Raw genomic sequence first — 25,468 nt, forward strand, 5'->3', positions numbered from 1 at the left:
TATGCAGTAGTCTCATTAGAGACTGTCTGAATGATGGGTCTGATTTGTGGTTAATATCAGCAAAATAAGTGAAGAGGAGGAGTGGAAGGGTGTACATGAAAGCCTCATTTGGAATATCTAGATCAGCAGTTCTCGACTGGGGGCCTATGGTTCTCAACTGGGGGGCCACAAGCCGCTTTCAGGGGGGCCACAAAGCAGGGCATTAGACTGACTGTGGCCCAGGGCAGAAAGCTTAGAGCCCCAGACCCCCTGCTCCTACCCCACGGCTGAAGCCCTGAGCACCCTCCAGCTGAAACCCTGAGGGCCCACCCCCTCTGCTGGGCCCTGGCATTTTTATAGCATGGGGGGCCTTCAGAAAGAAAAACGTTGAGAATCTCTGCTCTAGATTTCAGTTCTAGTCACTAGTTCAGTGAGGCTTCACCAGTGTAATAAATGGCACTGCACACCTGTCATCAGAATTGGCTTGTGCACTGTACGGCAGCATTTTAGTCATGCAGAGCATTATGTGTATGAATAGTTTTGAGTGTCTGGATCATAAGGGGCAGATACTGTGTCTTGCTGTCTGTGACGTTCCCTTCTGGTGTTATCTGGACCGGTGATCTGCTAGGCCTCCCCGGTCCTTGACTCTCGGAGCCAGCCTTACCCTGCTGTGCTGTGAGAACCCCCACTCCTGGGCCGTTCACGCACAGCCTCAGGCGTGTAAGCTGCTCCCAGCTACTTGCAATCTAATGACACTCGCCAGTATCTCTGGTTCCAGACACAACCCTAGGAACCTCCATCTTGCAGTGTCCAGTTATGCCCACTGGATGCTGCAAGCATATATAAGTTCATCAATTTAACAAAGAAATTGATATGTACCAGGCTTGTTCTCCCAAAGGGAGTCTCTGACACACTGCAAACCAAACACACTGCTTCAGGTAGAATAAACAAACAGATGTATTAACTAGATTATAAGTCAAAGCATAATAAATCAGATTTGGTCAAATGAAATAAAAGTAAAATGCATTCTAAGCTGATCTTAACACTTTCAATGTCCTTACAAACTTAGATGCTTCTCACCACAGGCTGGCTAGTTGCTCTTCAGCCAGGCTCTCCCCTTTGACCAGTGGTTCAGTCGCTGGGTGGTGGTGTCTGTAGATGTAGGCGGAAGAGAGAGAGCACAGCAAAATGTCTCTGCTGTTCATTATGTGCTTTCTTTCCTCTTGGCTTTGGCCTCCCGCCCCCCCTCCGCCCCCTTTCAGAGTCCGGTGAGCATTACCTCATTGCAGTCCCAAACTACCCAAAGGAAAGGGGTGACTTCCTCCAGGGTCTAACAGATTCTTTTGTTGCTGCCTAGGCCAGTGTCCATTGTTCCTGTGAGGCTGGGCTGGGTTTGTCACATCCATGTCCTGAATAGGTGTGAACTGCCTCCCTGTTCTTGGAGAGTTTTTGCCTGAGCTTGTTTTAAGCCAGGAGGGTACATTTTCAGCCCCATAACTATATACATGAAATTATAACCTACAACCTTACTATATCATTACTGTAACAATTACTATAACAACATTATAACAGCCATGCTCAGTGCATCATGAGCCTTCTGAAGATACCCAGCATGACACACTTTGCATTGGATACCACACAATCATTTTATAAAGATGAACATGGGGGTGTAGGGTGTCCCACTGAGGTGCAGAGTGTCACACTGTCTTGTCTCTCTCTGTTTGTTTGGGTTTTTTTGCATGGTACTAGGAAGGAAATCGCTGTTTTAGAGAGGATAGCCCTCTAAGTGTGCTCTTTATCTGTTCGAGTTGAAAGGATCCTCTATACAAAATACAGGAGGAACTTTGTTATATCTGCCTAAAGTAAGATAATATCTTATCACTATCTGCTTTAGTCAATATGGTTTTTGGGGGAGGAAATGAGTTTACAAAACCTCTCATTTGGTAAGTGTATGGGGTGGAATTATGTATTAGAAAGTAGCCAAGGCAGCATTTGAGTAAGTAAATTGCATGTATTGCAATCTACCACAAGCATACTTTTTGTATTCACTCTAGAAAAACCTTGTGTGTGTTAAACTGATTTTAAATGACTACTGTTCAATTGTGCTGAATTCTCACGTGGATAATAGGCTTTCAGTCTTACAGATGATTCAGCAATTGCCCTCTTATTTATAGTTTCTGATTAACAAAGAGTGCTTATCCATTTTAAGTACTTCAAATGCACTCTGAAATGAGAGAAGAAACTACTGGTGTTGACCAAAGGTAGCTAGCTCTTATGAGGCATGCATGTACAGAGTGTATTTAGTGCTGAAAATTTAATTTAATTGGAAATAGAGAAAACTAATGTCACTGTGAGAGCTGCCAGATTAGATTGAAGTATAGTTGCTGTGGTGATAACTCAGTAAACTGTTTCTTGAATATATTGCAACTCACCTTAGGCTATGCATTTCAATGTTTAACTTGCTTATAACTTTCTCAAGTATCTCCTTTTGGGCTGAAATCTTCCATACTTAGTCTCAGCTAAAAGGTTTTGTTTTTGTTTTTGGAGGGTTGTTTAAGTTTGTGAAGAATCTGTTAATCCATATGAGTTAGGCAAATGGGCAAAACTTATTTTCAGTTTTAACATAATACCTTAACTGTTCTCTTCATGTGACCGAACTGTAAAATGTGCAGCCTTAACCTCTGGCTAGTGCACAATGAGGAAATCACTCAGTATTGTATGCTGTTGATCGCACCACTGTTACCCTTATCACCTAGATCTGTATTCAGAAGGTCATCCGTGACTCCTCCCTTCAAATCCAGACAGCAATTTAATCCCATTACTGCTTTTCCACAGTGTTTTAAAAAATCTGGTCCTTTGTGTCCATGCCTACGGTAAATCTCTCATCAGCACCCCTATCATATTTTGTCTTTTCTCCTACAGACTCTTCTGCTTCAGTCTTCTGATTCTTCACCTTATCCCCTTCCAGTGCATCAAAAATGATATTTCTTGTCCCTGTTTCTGTGAGGTACCTAGCACATACTTGAGAGCTCAAAATATTAACAGATAGCTGAGGAGGAAAGGACTAATTGGTTTTTCACATTTACCTAGCATGGGCAGTTACCAGTAGCACTAAACACAGTGTTGGCTAGACGCTGGGAACCCATGCCAGAAATGCAGAAGATTGGACTTCACTTGTATGGGGGCGTGTCTGAGTCTGCTTGCCTGTCCACTCCACTGAATCAGGCTCAGAACTCTCGAGTAGTTTCTGTACTTTATTCCTAATGGCTTAGATGCAAGGGGCAGTATGCAGTCTCTATCTCCAAACAGTGATGGTCTTTTGAGGGATGTTATGAGCTGGGAAGTCATTGGGGTACCAGGCACTGTTACAGTATTGGCATGTTTCTACTGAGTGCGCAAACTGGGTGCTAGCCTACAACATACTGATCTGAGTGTACATATTTTTGAGAGTGCAGCTAAGGCCATTCATATTTGAAAGCTTGGGGCTTCGTAAGTGTGTTGCAGGGTGGGAGGGGGACACAGGGCATGTTGGGGGCAGGGGGAGGCCAAAGCCTACAGCAACAGCATTACCTACAGCAACAGCTACTTCTAGTACTTTATTTACAAAAGCTGAATTGCAAATCTTACTCCTCTGTTTAAATTCTTAAAACCCCCACTTTGAGTCTGCTGCACCATGGAAACACCCTAGAACCCTTCAGATGATAGGAAGAATCAGAAATCCAATTTCCTATCAAACCCTTATTTCCACATGGCTTCCCAGCAGCAGTGGCTATTTTTTACTTAAAAAGCAAATAAAACCACCTAGCGCTTTGTAAATTAAAACTACATGTTATCCAGCCACTAGGGAGACTGCTCTGTTAATCATTATACCCCCCCCCCCTTTTTTTTTTTGTTAAGCACCCAATAATGTACCATGTTCCTTGCAAAATAAGTGGAGACGGGCTGGCCCGAAGATTGTATGTTCTAATAACTTAGCTGATTGCCAGCTATGCCTTAAGAAAGAGGCAATGCCATAAGGCAGAGCAGGAAGGTAGCAAGGCTCTCAGAGCAGAGCAGCAGATCAGATCTCTGTGTGTGGTGGCACTGGTCTGAGGTCCAAAGCAGTGTTTGAGAGAGGAATAGGGACTGTTGGTGGGTCAGGTGACCCCTTTGTCCGTTTACCCATTAATGGGCTGATGTGAGCTGTGGGTGAAGTGGCTAATTCTGGCCTGGTCTAAGCTATGGGGCTGTTAGCTAAAGCAGCTTTAAAATTCTGTTTTCTAACCTAGTTATGCCACCAGTGTGAATGGGGCACAGTTCTAGGGAATCTTTTGAGACCAGGTCCTGACCCAGGGCAAGACTCATCCCTGAGTTACTCTGGCCTGGGCCTTCGTAACCCAGGGATATGGCAGAAAGCCATAAGAGGGGCTCCAGTGGCACAGCCCTTCTCTGAGGGCCCTCGGCTCGCTCAGTCCAAGGAGTGGTTGGTACCTGGTAGGCAGCAAGCACACTGAATGCATACCTTATCACCCACCTGGGGGTGGCAGGATTCTTATGCAGCCCCAGCTACGCTCTAAAGCTGCCCACACTCAGGAAAGGCAGCAGTGCAAACACTCTGCCCTTTTCTGAGTGAGAAATTTTTTTCCTCTCTGCCCCTGATGCATGCATCCTGCTTGATTAGGGTTGAACCGAGCCTCTAGACTCGAGCAATTTTCAGAAGCTGTTTTAAAAACATAAAACCCTGTCTTCTGTGACTTTAGCACCATGGGACAGAGTACTTCATAGGAGTAATAATTGAAAAGTTTCATCAATAGACAGTACTCCTGACAGCTGCTTTTCCCCTGCTTGTTTGGGTTTCTTAAAGTGGTGGAAGTTTCATCAGTAGACAGGGCCCTGGACTGGGACTCTGGAGGAAGAGGTTCTAGGCCAGCTTTGCTGCTTTTGTGGTGCAGGCAGATCAGTTCACCTCCCTGTGCTTCTGTTTCCCCTTCCATCCTTTGTCCATCTTGTCTATATAGTTTGTAAGCTCTTCGGCACAGGAACACTCTCTCACTGTGTCTATCTGGCATGTAGTACAGCGGGCCCCTAATTTAAGTTGAGGCTTTAAATGGTACCATAATACAAATAATGAGCAACAGTGATCTTGGTGGCCTTTAGTAGTGATCTTATCGCTTTCCCCATTATTTTTGGGAGAGTTTGGATTTAATCTGAAATTTTCAACAGAAAAGATCTCTCTTGAATGTAGATCCATATTCAAGTGGTTAAAGAGGGGAACTAGAGTAGTCATGGCCATTGAAGTGTAGGAACGTGGCATAAAATTTCATCAGCCAGTCAAGGTAGAAAAATCAATGATTGGAAGACATATTCCCATGTTGAGCATAGCTGTAGCAACAAGTATGTAGAGAGCAAACAGCATTCTCTATGGAGAAGAAGAGGAATGTGCTGAGGAAAGAGAGCCTTAAATATACACCCCCATGTGCCCTCCAAAATATACATCCCAACAATTATGTAAGAGTCATGCTGTATTGAAGCCCTCTTCTGCTGCACAGATTGTTTCTAAAGCAAATGTTAATGGGGAGATAATACGCCATCTTGTTCTGTCTGAGCAGCTCTTGTACATAGCTAAGAGTTGAACCAGTTGAGGGGGAAAGTCGTAGTTTTTTTCTGTGTGTGTGGATCAGGTATCTATTTAGTAAAGGTGGCTAACCCTGCTTGTACATTTAACAAGAGAAAAACTACATGACTTTTGACTAATTGTTTTGCTAGCTATACCACTTACATCATTCAGATCAGTGACTAACAATCAAGTTGTTGCTGAATAGACTAGTATTTTTTTAAAAAAGCTTAAATAACGATAGTCAATCAAATATAGACGGAACATCTGGCAATTATTTGAAAATAAATGGTGTGAGACAAATGCCATGTACTCTTTACCCTTTTAGTCGTCCAGCCTGCACTTCGTTATTTCTGTACCATTCTGTAACTGCAATAATTGAACTGCCGGCGCTTGGCCTTTTTGCTGTTTCATGTTACCTTTGTGCTCTCCGGGCTGAATAAATCCACTTCAAAAAGTTACCAGTAAACAAAACCGAGTGCATTGGTCAGCAGAGGTTGGACAGAAGTCAGTGAAGGTAAGGTCAGAAACGTTCACTGTTTTGAGAAATCATTCACAGGCAAAAGATAATGTAGATAGAGGAGTTGGGCTGTAAACCCTGAAGTGAAAGGAGCATCATTTCATTGTTTCTCCATTTCACATTCAAATTAGTTGTAAACGCTGATGTAATCACAAACTGCCAGGGTCAGTGCAGGGCAATTTCAGAGCTCCTTACAAAGCCATTTTGGAAGGGTCAGTGTGCAGCCTTCTTGACACACATGCTCAAGAGCCCAAAAGTCCAATGCCCAGCTAGCTGTGGGGGGTTCAGCACCCCAAGTGTAGGGCAGAGGAATAAGTAATGTCAGCAGAACTTGGGGGGAGGGGTTGGAAGGAGTCTAGTATATGAATGAAGTTACACCCTCAAAATCTCCAAATCAAACAGCTGTCCATGATCACGTTGTCCCAGCGTCCTGCTTTCTTTGCATTTCCTTTCAGTACAGAATCCAAATCTGTGCTGATGTTTGCAGCCCTCTATGGTACTGCATCTCGCCTCTTCCTCCACACCCACATCCTCCCTCTGTGGGGTAGAGATGGTACAGTGTTGTCGAACAATAAACTTTTAGTAACTGTTTTCCCAAAAGGTTTGTAAGGGTCCTTCCTTCCACCCTGTCATTTTGACGAAGCCAATTCAGCACTGAAGTCATCCCATTCGTTACTGTTTTCTACTTTGGGAATTTTTAATTGGATGGTGGTGATAAAATACTCTCTTAGAAAAATAAAACAAAAGGAGCAGATGTTGCTTGCCATGTGGCTGAACGGTAATAGCTCTAGTATGTAATTGCATGTACAAGTTTTTGAAATGGTTAATTTGGTTTCCTCAAAAAAACATTTTGGAGAGCCTATTAAGGATCTGATCCAAAATGCGCTGAAGTCAGTAGGAGTCCATCCACTGATGGATGTGAGTTTTCGATCAGACTATCTATGAGAGAGTCCAAATTTAATTTTATGCCAGATTTTTCTCTTGCATTTGTTTGACTAGCTGTATTTGGTAATAAAAAAGCTAGTCTCGTTTCCAACTAAGCGAGAAGATAAAATGTATCCCCTTGCTCAAATGCAGAACGCTGCAAGCAGTTGCAGGAATGGCTTGTTGCTATGTATTCATTATAGTTCAACCCTGTTTGTCAGAAACATTTCAGGGCCATCAAAAAGTAAGGGATGAACAGTCAGTTTGCAATTTCTGGATAAACTGCTCATGCTAGGAGGAAATGTGAGATTAGGATAAATGGGGTTTTACTGTGTAATCTGGTTTGGCGTGTATCCGGAACCATGCTCCCTGCTTCTAATTATCAAAAGAAAGAGTTTTTCCGAAGTAAAGTTTAAAGGCTGCAATTATTTCCAAGCCATCTAGACTCCCTTGATTAAAGGGATACTATTAACTAGTTTGGGAACAAAATTTAGGTTATTTAATTATTATTATTTATTATTTATTAATAATAAAGAAAACAGAATTTTGTAAACCCAAGTCTTTAAAGACTCTCCCAAAATGTCCAATCAAGTTTTTGTTTGGATGTTAAAGGGGCAGTGTCAATGTCAAAATGACACTGCTGTCTGAAACATTTTTATTTTTTTTATAGTAACTGAAAGATACGGGAGACAAATACAAAGTTAAATTATATTAATATAGCCTCTTAGCCTTAGAACATAGCACACAGTACAATACATCTAAGATAAATACGAGTTTTAAAATCAACACAACTCAATAAAATTAATACAAGTTCTTTAAAAATACAAAAACAAAAAACACAAGTTCAGCCTTGCCCCAGAATCAGTTACAACTTTAAAGTCACAGTCCCTGCAACATTATACAAAAATAAACTAACAAGGGTTAGAAATGCAGTATTTCATTTAGGTCATAAGGAGTCTCTCTTTCATATACTTGGTTGACTGCTAAAACAGGCAAATAGGGCAACCCGCTTATAATAGAAACATTGTCACAAGTATTCTTGCTTTTGAGTCAGTGCAGGTATCTGAGCCAGAAATGGGGCTAGACCTTTGTTTCTCAGGTAACTGAACAAGTTACCAGAAAGTAAGTAGTGTGGTAGATCTTCAACTTAGCTAGACCTGCATGGGCAAAACTCCTTTCTCCCAAACACGTTAGCTTCATAGTTTGAAAACAGTCTCATAAATGCCCTCCTTGACATACTTTTGTTCAAAATATCCAAATATTTCTCCAAACTATGTCTGCTCTTTGAATAAGAAAGCCAAGGGAGCAACTGCCATGTCCAGTTGTTTGCAGATATCTTCTGCTCTAAATTTAATGGAGATTCCACACTCTTGCCTACATCCCTAGCCAGGTCAAGTTGCAACAAGCCCAAGGAATGGCGAGAACAATGGACTTTCAAAAGCCAGAGGAACTCTAGGGGTTGTGTACTGCTCAGCTGTTCTCCCAGACATAACCTTGGATGATGCTGTAGATTCATATGCTGAATGCTCAGCCAATAATTCAATATAAAGGCATTATGCTTCACTCAAAACAGCGCACTCCCCTATTTCTGCCCTAAGTAAAGCTGCCAGGGTGTAATTTGAGAGGCTGAGCCTGGGAGAAAAATATTATTTTCCCACAGGGCTTTTGTTTTGCACATTTGATAGCGCTTTGTGTCATTCCACGTAGCCTGTGTTACTTGTAGTTGTGTGGATTTTTCACATAGCAACACCCGGAGGGAGAAATGTTCTTTGAAAACAGGAAAATGTGTCTGCACAACCACAATAATTGGCAGCCGGGGGTTGGGCAGATGTAATACCTGAAACTACTTTTAACTAACTTTTTTAAGTTGAATAGCTTTCAAGGTTGTGTCCCATTTTAAACATTTACCTGAAGAGCTATAACCCAAGCATCTCAGTAATCTATTAGTGCACATGCACCTGACAGAGACTAGTCTATTTTCACTTGACCAAAATGAGTGAAATGCAAAACCAATATATTTTTCCTCTATTTACATTGTTTGTTAAATTTTAGAGATTCTTTGGGTTTTCATAATCAATAGTATTAGAAAAATAATTTCCTTACTATGCTTTTTAACTCAAGTCCCTTTCCAAATATGCCCCGTGAAGTTAGTTACGATTACAAAATCTGGATTTTATCTTTTGACCCTTGAAATGTGAGAGCTGTGATAGTTCTGTGTTTTAAGTAAACGTTCCTCCATCTTTTTTCCTATTTTCTGGTTTGTATAAAGATTAATAATTAAAATGTTTGTGTTTACAGGGAGGCTGTGTGGATTCAACAAACCAGAGCCTAGTTCTGCTCCTCATGACCCTTGGACAGCCTGATGTTTCCAAAGTCCTACTAGGACCTCTGTCTCCGTACACGTAAGTTGTTCTCTTTAATTTAAATACCAAATCTTGTTTAATTTGCAGTTAATAGAATAATAGGTATTTTTGTGCAGAACACTTCATTTGTGGCTATGAACAGACATATGTGTGCTGATCATTTTATGATCAGCACATCATAAGTTACTTAATGTTTATTTTTACTCACTGGAAGAAGACTTCCTTACTTTCCTATTTTCCCTCAGATTCCAAGAGAATTAAACTTTCAGAGACCAGTTTGTTGTTGGTTCTTGGTCATGGATTGTATACACGTCAATTACATTTTTGTGACCTAGCATAAGCTGTCTTGTTTTGCCTAATGATCTGTGTTGTAGCTGTGCACATAATGGAATGTATTCTGAATGGCTGACTAACACCAAGATCGTATCCAGTTCATGGCATGAGTGTCAAAGAGAAACAGCTCAAGAATGTATCTCATTGAGACACTTGGGACCCTGGGGTCTCAGAACTGTTATGGATTGCATTTTATTTTTGCTTTGGCCTTTTTTCTAACAGTTTTTCAAGGTCTGTGGCAGTTACCAGTCTGAAGAGAGAGAAGTGCTGTGTTTTCCCCCAATGTTGGTTGGGACACAGAAGGGCAAAAGGCATGCTGCTTTCCTGTTACCGTAGTTGGCTGATGAACAATTGACTAGACCAAAGCAGTTACCAGAGATTGAATTGATCAAACTGTGCCTCTTTAAGGGGAAGGGGAGAGATGTGTATGTGCGGGGATGATATCAAACAATTAGAACATGAACTGTCCTTTTTCGGTTATCATGGTACCGGTGCTGTATATGTGAAAGGTACAGTACTGTGATAACTGAAGAATGATGGTGCCATCACATGAGAACTACAAACTGCATAACTGCTAGCAAACCCTGATACCTCAGAAACCAACAGATCCACCAGAGTTGTGTGGAAGGGCGTTTGTATGGATTTTGAGGGGAGCAATGGAGGATTATCTTTATGGAAGGGGTGAAGTAGACCATCACAAGGTGAGTATCTACTTAGTGTTCCGTAATATCATCCAACATCAGTGATTAGAGTGTAATAATCTGATGTTTTACAGTTTTTTAAACCACAAAGTTTGTAAAGCAGTAATTTTTAAGTGGACTGATTTCAGCTACTTTAGCTCTTGTAACGGTAGTGCAGAGTTTTGGCAGCGGAGGAGGATTTCTATCAAGATCAGCACGTTTCATGTGAGATCATGTGAGGTTTCTTTTTTCTGTCTGCAACTTCTGTGCTGCTACCATCTAAGGGTTGAGAAATCAGTCTCCACAGCTACTGAGCATAGATGCATGAGACATTTTAAAAAATAACGCTGAGAAGCAAAACGCTATTGAGTTCCGCTCCATTTCCCCACCCCGCATGTCCCCCTCCAACTGATTGCTGCTATGTTAGTCGCGTCTTGAATTTAGCACCTTCACACTGAAAAATCCCAAGCTACGCATTTGATAAATGATATTTACAGTATAGTTCCCTTGTCTAGTGCAGTGCAGCTGGTGGATTATGGTGTTGGGAATGGGAACAATGCCTTGGAATAGGTCCCTTCCCCTGACCCCTTGTGAAGGAGGACTCTACCAGGTTAATTGGGGGGAGGGGTGCTCACATGCCAGGCATGCCACCTCTGGCTCAGTTACTGACATGGTTCTCCTAAGTAAAATGGGCTGAAGAAAAGATACATTGGCATAGAGCCATATAGATCCTTCCTCCACATTCATAGTCCAGATTCCACAGAGTCTAGGAGCCTTTCCCTTTGCCAAGACAACTTTAAAATCAGAAGTGGGGCACTGCTGCTGCCATACCACGGATTTAGTTGTGTGCAATAGTGGGATATTAGATGGGGTGGGATCTGAGTTACTACAGTAAATTCTTTCCTGGGTGTCTGGCTGGTGAGTCTTGCCCACATGCTCAGGGTTTAGCTGATCGCCATATTTGGGGTCGGGAAGGCATTTTCCTCCAGGGCAGATTGGAAGAGGCCCTGGAGGTTTTTCGCCTTCCTCTGTAGCATGGGGCATGGGTCACTTGCTGGAGGATTCTCTGCTCCTTGAAGTCTTTAAACCACAATTTGAGGACTTCAATAGCTCAGACATAGGTGAGAGGTTTTTTGCAGGAGTGGGTGGGTGAGATTCTGTGGCCTGCGTTGTGCAGGAGGTTGGACTAGGTGATCATAATGGTCCCTTCTGACCTTAGTATCTATGAATCTGTGAATCCCAGATCATACAAGGTTAGGATGTTTTCACAATTTAGCATACGCTACTCAGCATACAGTTGTGTCATGGGGAGGAGGTGGCAACCACAGCGCACAGTGAAACAGCTCAGGAGACCAAGAGGAGAGAGGGAAAGGGAAGTCTTACTCCTGCCGGAAATGGCCATTGGGAAAAGGAAAGGGGAATTTATCATTCACTCTGGGGAGGATTCATAGACTTTAAAGCCAGAAGGGACCACCATGATCGTCTAGTCTGACCTCCTGTACATTGCAGGCCATAGGACCTCACCTACCCACTCTTGTGATAGACCCCTAAACTCTGGCTCCGTTATTTAAAAGTTGTCACCGATGGAAAATCCATCACAACCTTGCTAAATTGTTCCAGTGGTTAATTACACTCACTGTTAAAAATGTACGCCTTGTTTCCAGTCTTGAGTTTATCTAGGTTGAGCTTCCAGCCACTGGATTGTGTTATACTTTTTCTCTGTTACAACAAAAAGCCCATTATCAAATAGGTGTTCCCCATGTAGGTACCTATAGACTGTAATCAAGTCACCCCTTAATCTTCTCTTTGTTAAGCTAAATCAGGGGTTGGCTACCGGCGGCACGCATGCCAAAGGCAGCACGCAAGCTGATTTTACTGGCATGCTACTGCCAGCTGGAGTCCTGGCCACTGCCCCTGCTCAGCCTGCTGCCGGCCTGCAGTTCTGTCCACTGGTGCAGTGTATTAAATTTCTCCCCGTAGGAATGTACTACTTGAGGAGCACCAGGACTGGGAGCCGTAAGTAGTACACTGTAAGTAGCACATTCCTGCGGGGAGCAATTTAATACACTACACCTGGCCCCGCTCAGCCCGCTGATGGTCTGGAGTTGTTAAAATAAGTTCTCTCACCCCTTATCAAAAATTACACTACAATTAGCTTAAAAACTTGAAAACGTGAAAACTTTGTATATTACAGTAATTGTTAAAAAATGTATAATGTTAAGAAATACATAGGTTTGATGAAACAAAGTAGTTGTACTTAGGTGCCTATGCTTAATTTGTGTTTTCGATGATTTACCTTCCAAAAAAATCTCGCATGTCTCGCACCCCCAGAAAGGGCATCTCGGACCCCAGGTTAAGAACCACTACGCTAAACTGATAGATCTGCATTTTAATTTAATTTTAAATGAAGCTTCTTAAACATTTTTAAAACCTTGTTTACTTTATATACAACAATAGTTTAGTTACATAATATAGATTTATAGAGAAGGACCTTCTAAAAACGTTAAAATGTATTACTGGCATGCGAAACCTTAAATTAGAGGGGAAAAAATGAAGACTTGGCACACCACTTCTGAAAGGTTGCTGACCCCTCAGCTAAATAGATTGAGCTTCTTGAGTCTGTCACTGTAAAGCATGTTTTCTAATCCTGAACTCATTCTTGTGGATCTTCTTTGAAACCTCTCCAATTTATCAGCATTCTTCTTGAGTTGTGGGTACCAGGACTAGACACAGAATTAAATCGGCAGTCTCACCAGAGCTTGGTACAGAGGTAAAATAACCTCTCTACTCCTACTTGAGATTCCCCCATTTGTGCATCCCAGGATCTCATTAGCTCTTTTGGACACAGCATCGTAGTGAAAGCTCACATTCAGTTGATTATCCACCATGACCCCCAACCTTTGTCAGAGTCATTCTTCCCCAGGATAGAGTTCCTCATCCTGTAAATATGGCCTACATTCTTTGTTCCCAGATGTATACCTATACACATAGCCATATTAAAACGCATATTGTTTGCTTGTGCCCAGTTTACCAAACAATCCAGATCGCTCTGAATCAGTAACCTGTCCTCTTCATTATTTACCACTCCCCCAATATTTATGTCCTCTTCAAACTTTTAGTGCTGATTTTGTTTTCATCGTGGTCATTGATAAAAACATTAAATAGCCTGGGTCCAAAACTGATCCCCACTGGAAACGGAGTCTCTCGAGGACAATTCCCTGTTTACAGTTACATTGTGAGACCTATCAGTTAGCCAGTTTTTGATCCATTTAATGCATGCCTTATTAATTTTATATTCTATTTTTTAATCAAAATGTCAGCTGAAACAATGACAAAATCAACACAAATTCACAAAATGTTTCAGTTGACCCTAATATGCATTTTTTGGTGGGGGGAAAACCACTTCCTGAGATCATCTCATTGTTTGGGATTTGGCATCATGTTTTAACCAGAACAGCCTCAAAAAATAGGAGGGTGTGATTGTCTAATGGCTCCGTAATATGCACAAGGGAACATAAACTGTAATTGGCTGGCTGATGTCTGGGAAATGTGTATATATAGACATTTAAATGTTGAACAGACTCTTGTCCTCATAGTTGTGGTATTGGGGAGTAACTCAGCCTGGAGTGAAAAGATCTGACAGCAAGTTCTGTAATAGAGCTGCCTTCTTATGAAGGCAATGGTTGGATAGAAGCTGTGTTTGTGCAATATACCAACACTTCTAATGGGTTAGGCCCCTTTAGCTAGCCTTGGGACAGCGTGTCATTTGGCGTCTAAGGGTATGTCTACACTACAGCTGCTACAGTGGATGGAAAGGGTTTTTCTGTCTATGTAGTTAATCCATCTCCCCAAGAAGTGGTAGCTAGGTTGACATAAGAATTCTTCCATAGGTGTAGCTGTCTACACCAAGGGTTAGGTCGACCTTGCTACGGTGCTCAGGGCATGGAATTTTCACAGCTTTGAGCCACGTACAAGGTCGAGCTAACCTTTTAAGTGTAAAGTAGGCCTAACTTTTCTGCTTGAAGTGTAAATGACTGTCAGTGAAATGACTTCTGTGGCAGCGATAATTTAGTGAACTACAGAACAAGCTGCTTTGCCCATAAAACACTTTTAAGTGCATGTGCAATTGATGTATCTCACATCATTTCACTTTGCAGCCTCCTGGAAAGACACTGCTTCTGTAAACACTTGTTGTTTCGTTCAAGGCAGTGGCTTTTGTTTGAAGTTTGGGGAGAAGTGGAATGCTGCACACCAGGCTGCACTCTGCTCCCCCTTGCAGACTGACGAGGCTGCGCCTGGAGGTGGCTTTCATGCCTGAGGAACTGCAAGTGCATGTGGACACTGGCAGCCTCTCCTCCTCCCTCTTTTCCCTAATTTCCACCCCTCGTACTTACATGACAAGACAGCAGAGGATTAGTAAACACTGTCCCAAGGGAAGACCACAGTTCTCTGCCGTTTCCTGCCAAATTCTGTTTGCTTTCACTGCTCTCGGAGGTTTCTTGTATTGAAGAATGGCCTACTCTGCTCTGTCTCCTCCATTCCCCCACAATGTGCTCCCAGTGCTGCCACCATTTCTGAACCATCTCACTATTGGGGGAGTGCCTTGGGACTTTCTTAGGTCTTGTAGTGCTTCGGCAGTGATTGTGTCTCTCTTGCCTCGTGCTTCCTCTGTGTCAGGAACTATTTCTTAAAATAGCATCAGGGGACACAGAACTGAAAAGGAATTTGATCTCAAAAGTGTGATCAATATAGTATTAAAGCTCTTAGGACAATGGCATTTTCTAGGCTACCTGCCAAAAGAAGGCTCAGGAGTGGTGTGCAGGTCTCCTTTTTCCAAAGGCTAAGCTTATCTGAGAGGAGAATCTTGGGAACCTAGCAGTTGTCCTGTGGATTAAACCAGCGATTCATCCACTTTGGTATCCTGTCTCTAACAGTGGTTGGTACCAGCTTCAGAAAAGAGGGCAAGCATTGCATAGTGAGCAATTATCAATTTTCCATTTTGTTGCCCTTCAGTTTCATTGACTATCCCCAAGGCACATCCCATTTACCTTCTTTGTACCATTCATTATTTTTTCTGTCATATCCACTCCAGTTTGTCTCCTCTTTAGCGCTGCTTTGTTTAATCTGTTTTGTGTCTCTTCCATAGAGAAGTCTCTTCAGACCTGTACACTTGAAAAAATAGATTTTCAGGTGTAAACACTTTTTTCCAAAAGAAGTCCAGAATCTGAATTCTTTTTTTCTTTTTTCTTTTTTTTTAAGCGATACTGTTAGATTCTAAAGATGTGTGTATTTTAGCAGTGGGGAGCTTGAAAAACTGATCAGCTTTGTGCTTTTGAATCTGTTTGCTATATTTCCTCCCACAAAACATTTTGAATTTCCTTAGCTACCCTCAAAAGTATTTTTCAGAAATTCCGGTAAAGTTTAGCACTGAACATTTTTGGGGGGTAGGATGGATGGGGAACTAGATTGGGAGACATGGGAACTGGATTCTGTTCTGATTATGCCACTGAGCTGCTGTGTGACCACGGTCAGGTTATGCCACCTCTGTGTCTCAGTTTCCTCTCCCACTCTTTGTGTGGTCTGTTTAGATTATTAACCCTTCATGGCAAAGACTGTCTTTTCATCTTTTTTTGCAGCTCCAGGCTCAGTTGGAGCCTTTATCTCGGCATTGCTATAATACGAATACAATTTTTTTCGAACCCAAACACCCATTTTCCTACCACTGTACCAAGTAGCCAGAATGTGAGAGAAGCTTTCAAGCCACACAGACCTCAAAAGCTTGTCTCTCTGACCAACAGAAGTTGGTCCAATAATAGATATTACCTCACCCACCTTGTCTCTCTAAAATCCTGGGGCAGACACAGCTTCAACTACATTGCATATCTCATTGAATGTTAGTCTGTGCTCTACTTACAGGACAAGACCGCTGTGTTAACCAGATGAGTAACTGATTTGTTGAAGATAGTTTTAACACTTCTTTTCTTTTAATAAAAAAAAAAACAAAGAGAGAAAAAACTCACTTGTCCCCTCTCCTTTTCAGAATTGAGTTTCTGCGACATTTGAGAAGCTTCTTCCAGATTATGTTCAAAATTGAAACCAAGCCATCTCACGAAGAGCTCCAGGGTGGAGAGAAAGTCTTAATGACATGCGTTGGCATTGGATTTTCCAACCTTAGCAAGACAATCAAATGATGAAACATCCGCAGCTTTTACGAAAATTTGACGTCAAAACTAGTACAGCAGAGATGTAGTTTAGCATCGTGCATAGAAGATGGTTGGACCTCTTCTCCTTCTTTCCCCCCAGACTAATGTGGTGGTTGCTGTATGCAACTGTCTTTAAAAGTACTGACAGTTTTACCTTTTTATGGAGGAGTTAAGGAAGGAGACCTTAACAAAGATGACCAAAAAGAGAATTGCAGAGCAAATAATTTGTCAGAATGTGTATGGGGCGGGGGGGATTACAGAGCCCCATCAAAGAAATACCAACATTGAAATAAACTGAACTCAAACTAGAACAATAGTTGTTTTTAAGTTGTACATATACAGAATTTGTCAAAGGCCTCAATACTGAAAACACTTACGTACGTAATGTTATGCATATGAGTAGTTGCATGGCCCTTCCTGGAACTGTTTGCATTTATGAGGTCAAGTGTGTACATAAGTGTTTGCAGGATCAAGGTCTGAATCTTGAGTGGGCATTAGATAAGGACCATAAGACAGTGGAAAATCTCTTACTGATGTTATGGACTTTGTTCAAACTCAGTGAACTCCTGGCGTGGGGATATAGAAGAAATATTTGCCATTAAACTTTTTTAAAAATTGGAATATGTAAAAAGATGTTTGCCTATACTGATGTAGTTCAACTTTCTTGCTCCCGGAGGTGGGGGGGGGGGGGCGAGAGATCTTTTGACTAGGTGTCTGATTTGTAAATTGTTTTATTTCAGATCCTTTATTTTACTGTTAGAAAAATTGTGCGGGTTTGTTTGCTTATCCAGTATTCCAAACACTCCAAAACAGGACTGTTCTGATCATTTGGGAAAGGTGGCAACACAATTGCATAGCCACAGAGTTTTGGTGGACTAAATGTATCACATCTGGGTATTGTCGTGTGTGGCGGAAATCTTTGTGGGTGAGGAGTTTGGTTGGGGTTCCTTTTTTAATGTTTGTTGAGTATCTTTCAAATTTCCAAATGATGAAATATCCCATCAGGAAAGATTTTTTTCACACACCAGAGGTAAGTGGTAGATGCTAGTGCACATATGTTAGTTTAGTATTGGACTGCTCTTATACAAGGAAAAAGTAGTAAGCACATGGCCACAAATTGAAGTAGTTTTCCTCAGAATGACAACCAATGAGGATGACTAATTTAAAATAAAACTATTTCAAAACAACCACTGGCTGTTACAATGGTCATAATCCTTTATAAACTATATTGATGCAATATGCTGTGATTGATATAGTATTACACCATTAGAAGATCATGAGAATACATCCTTATCCATTACCATTGTAAGAAATGCATCTGTAACATGATAGGTTCATGTTGGACCCACATAGGAATTCAACGGAAGGCTAGGTATATGATTAATAGTGTGCTGTAAATTATTGGAGGCAACAATACTCATTATGTACTCCACTTGAAATTGTGTTTTTTGTAGCAATCTGCCTACACATTTATTTAGAAAAATAAAATTGTATTGATTTTTCTAAATGAGGCTTTTTTCCCCCTTTTAAATTTTGTTTTCCCCAGACTAGCACCCTGAATTTTCAAAAGATAAACCGCTCCTCTAAACTGATATGAATGCGATAATTATCACCTTGGAAAACTTCTGGGAAAAGCAAAATAGGGGTGACTTTTTCTTCTGGTTTTTTTAATACAATGTGTAGAAATTACTGTGAAAAGTGAAAGGTTTCAGAGTAACAGCCGTGTTAGTCTGTATTCGCAAAAAGAAAAGGAGTACTTGTGGCACCTTAGAGACTAACCAATTTATTTGAGCGTAAGCTTTCGTGAGCTACAGCTCACTTCATTGGATGCATAAAGCTGTAATATTTTGTACCCTGTCATGCACATCAGTGAAGGGAGCTGAGATGTAGTGTACGCCATGGCACAGCCTAGTTGATATTACTATATCTGAAAAGCATTTCATGCCTTCATTGATATTCAGGACATGTCACAAAATGCTGCAGCGTGTGTCACATGACGTAAATCATGTAACTCAATGTTTTATTGCTGGACTGTGTAATTTATTATGTGGAATTGTGTCCTTACTCTTCAGAACCTTGATGGGGCACTAGAGTTCTATGTTGTGTGTTTTAAACTACTGCCAGGTAGTAACTTTTTGGTTAATTAAGAGATGGCAAGTCTAATTCAATGAACACTAGAATCTGGAACTCCAAAAGACTAGTCCCAGCTCTGCTACAGGCTTGCTGTGTAGCTTTGGACAAAAACAGTCTCCATCTGTAAAACCTAAATATGCACCCATCTCATGGCTTTTGATTATTTGTGTAACATCTTGAACAGCTATATAATGGTTACATATTATCATTTTTGCCTCTGGGGAAGACACGAGATATTCTCATCTCAAGGTGCTGTGGGCTTGCCACTCCTCCCCCTAATGAAAATGGCATCCACAATGAGATATATGCCGCCCAGACTGTCACTTTTGAATATATTGAAAAACTTACTAGTAGAGAGTACAGCCCTGAAATTACTTGGAATTACTGGGTGGGGGGGGACAGTCTAAGTAGAAGAGTACATTGCTCATTTTGCTTGATACAGGTAAGTAGTGGGAAGCTCTTGGTTTCATTGTGAATAAAAAATTGATTCTGAAAAACACATAGCAGGACTATAGTTATTCAGACATCATAAGTCTGGTAAATACTGTTTTTGTCAGCATGATTAATCCTTCCTACTTATGCAAACAGTTACAAGACTCCCTGTCTTCTTCCTTTAATGTTAGTGAGTTTGTTGGTTCTAACCTGATCTGCCTCCCTGAAAGTTTCAGAGAGCACGATCAGACATTATTTATATCTCTCTTTTGTAAGTATAGTGTGCCCAATGCTCTTGTGCCCCAGTTTATTTCAATTCATTGAATCAAAGCACTGAGACTGCACCATGAAGTATTTATCTGATTGTCTGCCTTGCATGGGTAGCCACAGATTATGGACTAAAGGTCTTGTCCTGCACCACTGAAATCAACAGAGCTTCCACATTGACTTCAGCAGAGACAGGATCAGACCCTAAACTCCCAAAATCCTGTCCCAGTATGCACTGAATTTGGTGTCAAGGCTGTGTGGCTTGTTTGGAGCAGCTCTTACTTTATTCCAAAGTGCTGGCTGGGAATCAGGGCCAGGGAGGGAATATTCTCTGTACATTCCACTCCTTGCTGCTGTATGTATCCTCTGTGATAGGGTTAGCACCCAGTCAGCCAGGTATTGGTAAATTATACCCAGATTTTTTTTTAAATATATGCATCATCTTTATCTCTCCCAGTCTTCATTTGTTCACCTATGTCACATGGTGGGATGGCCCTATAAGGGAGTTGAGGGTAGCAAGTGAGTGCAGCAAGCCCCCTATATCTCTTTATCTCCATACCCAGCTACTATGAGATACACACCCAAATGATGTGTGGCATGTCTTTTTTGGAAACTTGGGTTTTAATCTCTTCTAACCTGTAAGTACTAGACTGTAAATAAGGTGTACTGATTTACCAGTATGTTTGTTTTAATTTACCTTAGTAAAAGAAGAGCAATGTGCAGTTTATACAAAAAAATTTATAATACAAACCAATAACATGGCTGAAGTTTTGCGGGAAAGTAAATGTCCTTCTTTGAAGTGGATTCTTTGATAAGCTACCATCCATTTATACTGAAGGTACTGTATTTGGGATGACTGCTTAAACACAGGGGACCAATGATCTAGAAGTTTAAATGTACAAGATGTGATTAATAGGAGTAAAAGTACAGATCCAACCCTAGTTAAGTTACTAATTTGGAGTGATACTCAGGCTTCTGGAATCCACCTGAATAAAGATTTTGGATGGTTACAACAACAATTTTTAGAAGATGTTGAAAATTACTCTCCGCAAACATGATGTGCCACAAGTTGACTAGGCAGCAGATTCCTAAGCAGTGAAGTAATTATGTCATAAAGTGTCCTGTGCTCAACCAAACCGTAGCATTAGAGTGTTAGCCCATAACCCCACCCAGACAAAACAACTGGTTTGTGCAGCTTGACAGTGGAATGTTTACAATGACTCTCATTTGCTCATTGCTTTAAAGGGAAATAAAATAGGGTAGAAAAAAGGCTAGGCAGTTTCACAGATCGGCCAATCTTTGAAGAAGAAGCACCAGTTCTCCAGGGCACTCTGGTAAGAACTTTATTAAAATTGATTTTAGCGCTTATGTGAATGGTGTTGATTTGGCAACTCTACAGATCAGATTCCTGTTTATCCATAGACCAGGTGTAGCATGAGCTGTGGGAAGGCAATCTGCCTCACTTCTGATGGGCCACTTCCATGGGGTAATGATAATTCAAGTTGTATGCTGTGACAAAGTTCCTCCTCTGTCCTGCGCTTCTTGATGGATTTGCTCGCCTCAGAGATTCATGGTGGCCCTCACTTTGGCCACTTTTGCTAGTGGCTCAAACCTGCCATTCACTCAGCTAACCCCATCACTGGCCAGCATGGGGAAAAGGAAGGAGAACAATCCCCCCACACTCTGCTGGTCCACGTAGTGGGTCGAGGGACAGGCCAGGGACCTTCCCCTCTGATGGGCTCCACAGTCCAGGTCAACACCTCCTGTATCCAATAGGGAGATGGGGGGAACCCAGGCCCGCCCTCTATTCCGGGTTCCAGCCCAGGGCCCTGTGGATCACAGCAGTCTATACTATTTCATGTAACACCTGTGTGACAGCTACAATTTCCTGGGCTACTTCCCCATGGCCTCCTCCCAACACCTTTTGTATCCTTATCACAGGACCTTTCTCCTGATGCCAGATAGCATTTGTACTCCTCAGTCCTCCAGAAGCACGCCTTCTCACTCTCAGCTCCTTGCACGCACCTCACTAACTGGAGTGATGTCCTTTTTAAATCAGGTGCCCTGATTAGCCTGCCTGTCTTAATTGATTCTAGGTGCTTCTTAATTGGCTCCAGGTGTCCTAATTAGCCTGTCTGCCTTAATTGGTTCCAGCAAGTTCCTGATTGTTCTGGAACTGCCCCTGTTACCTTACCAGGGAAAAGGGACCTAGTTAACCTGGGGCTAATATATCTGTCTTCTATCACTCTCCGAAAGCCCCCTGGCTTGGGCTTTTCTTACTTTTTGCCCCTGTTTCAGCTTCCCCCCTGACCGGGCTAGACGCTTTTCTTCATTTTTTTTTTTTTTTTTCTGTTTTTCTGCTGCCGTTCGAGTGCTGGTCGGCTGCCAGCTAGCTGCCAGCCCCACCACGCCTTCCCTCGGACACTGCTACTGCTCCAGCTGAAACCTCTGGGGGGTGGGGGGGAGGACTGCCGACTCGCTCCCCGGAGGAGGGGAGTGGAAACCCCCAGACCCAACCATTTTGCTGTATGTTCATGGCCTAGAGGAATCTTCTTATCTCTCCGACATTCCTGGCCTGCTGAAAGCCTCGCTACAAAACCAGAAGGGAAGATGGCAGACAGAAAAAAACACCCAGGGAAGCTATAAATCATCATGGAGGGGGCTGTAAGACTGAGTAATTTTTGAACTGTACTCTCGTGGGGGGGGAGTTTGTGTTTTAACTGCGTTTGTAGGGGCACGGGGGTGTGGCATGGAGCTGCCCCCCGATCTATCGGTACCCCCCCAACACTACTACAACCGTCACGGCCCACCCCTGCCGTCCGTTCCTGCTGGCAACTTGCCATCTGCCTCCGGATTCAGCTGCTTTCCCTGATTCCACCGTCCGGACCAGAAACGACAGCCGACCAAACAAGACTCTTTGGACAAACACGCATGGGTCCATGTCCCATCCCCCCCCAGACTGTCCACCCCACAGTTTGCCCCTACTACCTGACCCCAACTCCTGTTTCCTCCTCCTGTCCAGTCTGACCCATTTGCCCCACCTTCCCCCGCCTGCAGCCCAACAGGGAGAAGTGGTTAATCTGCTTCCCCCTCCTCCTTCTGGTGTCTCCCCGTCTTTCCCTGCTCACGATGGCAGGGAATGCGAGAGGTGAGGCCCCTCTAACAACCTCAGCTGCCTCTCCCCCACCTACCCCCCTGCCCAACCCCCAAGCCTCCCCCCCCCACTGCTGCCAAAACACCTGCCACTGCCCCTGCTGGGGCATCGGCAGCAGGAGGCACCGGGGTGACTACTGCCGCTGCTACGCCCACCGCCCCCCCAAGATTCTAGGAGAGCCCCCCCAGTTAGCCGGAAAGGCCAGGGTGTGAAGAAGGGAAAGGGCCCTGCTACAACCACCAGGCCCTCCATGGCAGGGGCTGCCGCCACCGCTGTGGCCTCGTCATCGACCATGGCATCCCTCCCCGCTGTTCCCTCCACCAGCTCTGCGAGCGTCCCTCCCCTGGCCCCCAGGGCATATGCCCAGGCGGTGGCAGCCCCCCCCTCCCCAACTGACGCCTCGTCATCTTGCCCACCTACCGCCTCCGCTACCATCAATAGCGGCCGGGGCCCCTCATGACCAGGAGGCACGGCGTCTATTGCCTCCTGTTCCCTGCCTTGCCCCACAGGGAGACATATTTGCAGGCGTTGGCGAGGGTGGTAGGACCCATGGCTATTGTGGCGGCCTCCAAAATGTACAGGAAGGTCATTTTTTTCTTAGTATCGGAGGCTGCCACCCAGGAGGCGATGGAGAAGGGCCTGGCGGTGGGGGGGGTGTTCGTCCCCCTGGAGCCGCTAGAGGACCTGGGCGTCCGCCTAGTCCTGACTTCCGTCCCTCCTTTTCTACCCAATGCCGCCCTGTTACCCGCTCTCTCCACCCTGGGGAAACTTGTCTCTGTCATCAGCCCTCTCCCGTTGGGCTGCAAGGACCCCACCCTCCGTCACATTTTTTCATTCCGCCGGCAAGTGCAGCTTCTACCACCGCCGCCAGCACATGACGGAGAGGCACTCAAGGGGTCCTTCCTAGTCCCCTATCAGGGAGCCCGCTATCGGGTCTACTACTCCACGGGAGAGGCACGGTGCTACCTCTGCTGATCAGCGGGGCATGTCCGAAGAGACTGCCCCTTGGCCCGGTGGGGAGGGGCACCTGAGACCCCCGAGACCCGGCAGGGCATCGGCTCTGTCGTTGCCAACGCCCTAGGCCACCCGGCATCTGAAACCACCTCTCCTCCTGCTCGATCCACCGCTGCTTCCGCCCGGGCCCAAGAGACACCTCCCCTACAATGCCCAGACGAGCGAGAGAGCCCCGCCCTTGCTGTTAACAATCCGGCAGAGCCTATGGAGGAGGGTGCAGCAAAGATATCACCGGGCATAGGAGAGGGCCCACCCCAAGGAGACCCCCCCCATGCTGCCTCACCGTTACCCCCCCGAGCCCCTGAACCATCGCCTCTGCCCCCCAACACGATCCCTGCTAACCAGCCCCCAGACGATGCTATGGAGGGCTGGACCCTAGTCCAGGGAAAGCGAGGCAAGCGGAAGGCTCGAGCTCCGCTGCACACATCCGATGTGGAGGCCCCCCGGAAGACCAGGAAGGGAGGCGCTAATACTGAGCCTTCCGCTATGCCCACAAGTGAGATCCATCCGCCGGTGTCGTGGGGGAGGAAGACAAAATAGCACTGGAAGGTAGGATCTCCCCTCCATGGGAGACCCTCCCCTCTGAGACCCCTGAGGAAGCCCCTTCTGCCCGAATATCACCCGAACCCCCCGCAAACCCCGAAGCGACCGTCGAAGCGGGCGCCAGAGGGGAGACCCCCAGGGTGGCAGAAGACGACCTCTCCTCCATGTATGAGGAGATTGAGACCCTAAGTTTGACCCCTATCACCCAGGGAGAGGATGACCTACTGCCGGCTGGCCTCGATCTGGGCAACCTCACCCCAGTCCCCCTTTCCCCATGCTCCCTCCCCCTAACCGCCTTCCTGGGCGGGCACCCTACAGAAGGTGGTCCACCACCTGGTGCCGTGGCTGCCAAATCCACCACAGAGCCTGCACCTAGCATCACTGGGAGCCCCCTCCCCCCCCCAACCCTCGAATCTGTTCGGGAGGTGCCACCTCTCAGCTGCTTGCCTCCCGAAGCCCAGAGCCTCACCTCTGCCCCCGCCTCCACCCTTGTCCCTGCCCAATCCACCTCCTCCTGCAATGCTATTGCCGCCCCTGGGGTTATTTCTTTTCCTTTTTTTGCGGATCCCCCCCAAGGAGCATCCTTTGCATTTTCCTGCCGCGACCCATTAGGAGCTGCAATTTTCCCTCCGCCATCCCCTTCTAACCCAAGGCTTGAGCCGGACCTAATAACTTTAGCCTGTCAGACGCCCCGTTGGTGGTCCGCACCCTGCCTTCCCGCCTCAGCGGACCACGAGGGTGCACCAAGAGCCCCACCAGGGAATAACCGGGAAATCGCAACCCCACCTCCCCATGAGCTGCAAAAAGCGTTGCGGGAGTTTTTAGAAGACATCCATGGCTCCCGCAACAGGGTACAGCTAGCTCTCCAGCTATGGCAGGACTTTGATCAAATCCTCCAGGCCACAAGGGCCCTTATAAAGGAGGGTAGAGGGAAAGGAAGGCACGGTGCTGCGGCCTACGGGCGGGCCCGCAGCTTCCGTGATGATTTACTCACTTACGGGATGGGTCACGGATTGTTGCGTGACCCGCCGGGGGCCGCAAACACCCCCGCCAACAAGGAACCCCCACCCCCCCAGCCCTCCACATGACGCCTCTCATTATCGCACCTTTGAACACCAGGGGCTGTAGGATGGCTCTCCGCAGGTCCCAGGTGCTCTCTTACCTTAGGGAAGGGGGGTACTCTGTGGTTTTCCTGCAGAAGACCCATACAGATCCGACCGCCAAGCACAGCTGGCGGCTGGAGTGGGGGGACGGGGTCTACTTTAGCCACTTCACGATTCAACAAGCTGGAGTGGCGACCCTGTTCTCCCCCAACCTACGGCCCAAGGCG

General features: G+C 44.6%; 1 protein-coding gene across 1 annotated transcript in view; it reads left to right on the forward strand.

The window, feature by feature from the left end:
- The window catches only part of RCL1 (RNA terminal phosphate cyclase like 1), a 44,704-nt gene extending 27,795 nt beyond the window's left edge, over window positions 1–16,909 (forward strand). The window contains exons 8-9 of the mRNA XM_077817632.1: window positions 9,315–9,418; window positions 16,433–16,909. Of these exons, the coding sequence (XP_077673758.1) occupies window positions 9,315–9,418; window positions 16,433–16,583 (255 nt within the window). The 3' untranslated portion in view covers window positions 16,584–16,909. The remainder of the gene's footprint in view (window positions 1–9,314; window positions 9,419–16,432) is intronic.
- The last annotated feature ends 8,559 nt before the right edge of the window (window positions 16,910–25,468 follow it).

Source organism: Eretmochelys imbricata, chromosome 5, assembly GCF_965152235.1.
Source record: "Eretmochelys imbricata isolate rEreImb1 chromosome 5, rEreImb1.hap1, whole genome shotgun sequence".
NCBI classification, from domain to species: domain Eukaryota; kingdom Metazoa; phylum Chordata; order Testudines; family Cheloniidae; genus Eretmochelys; species Eretmochelys imbricata.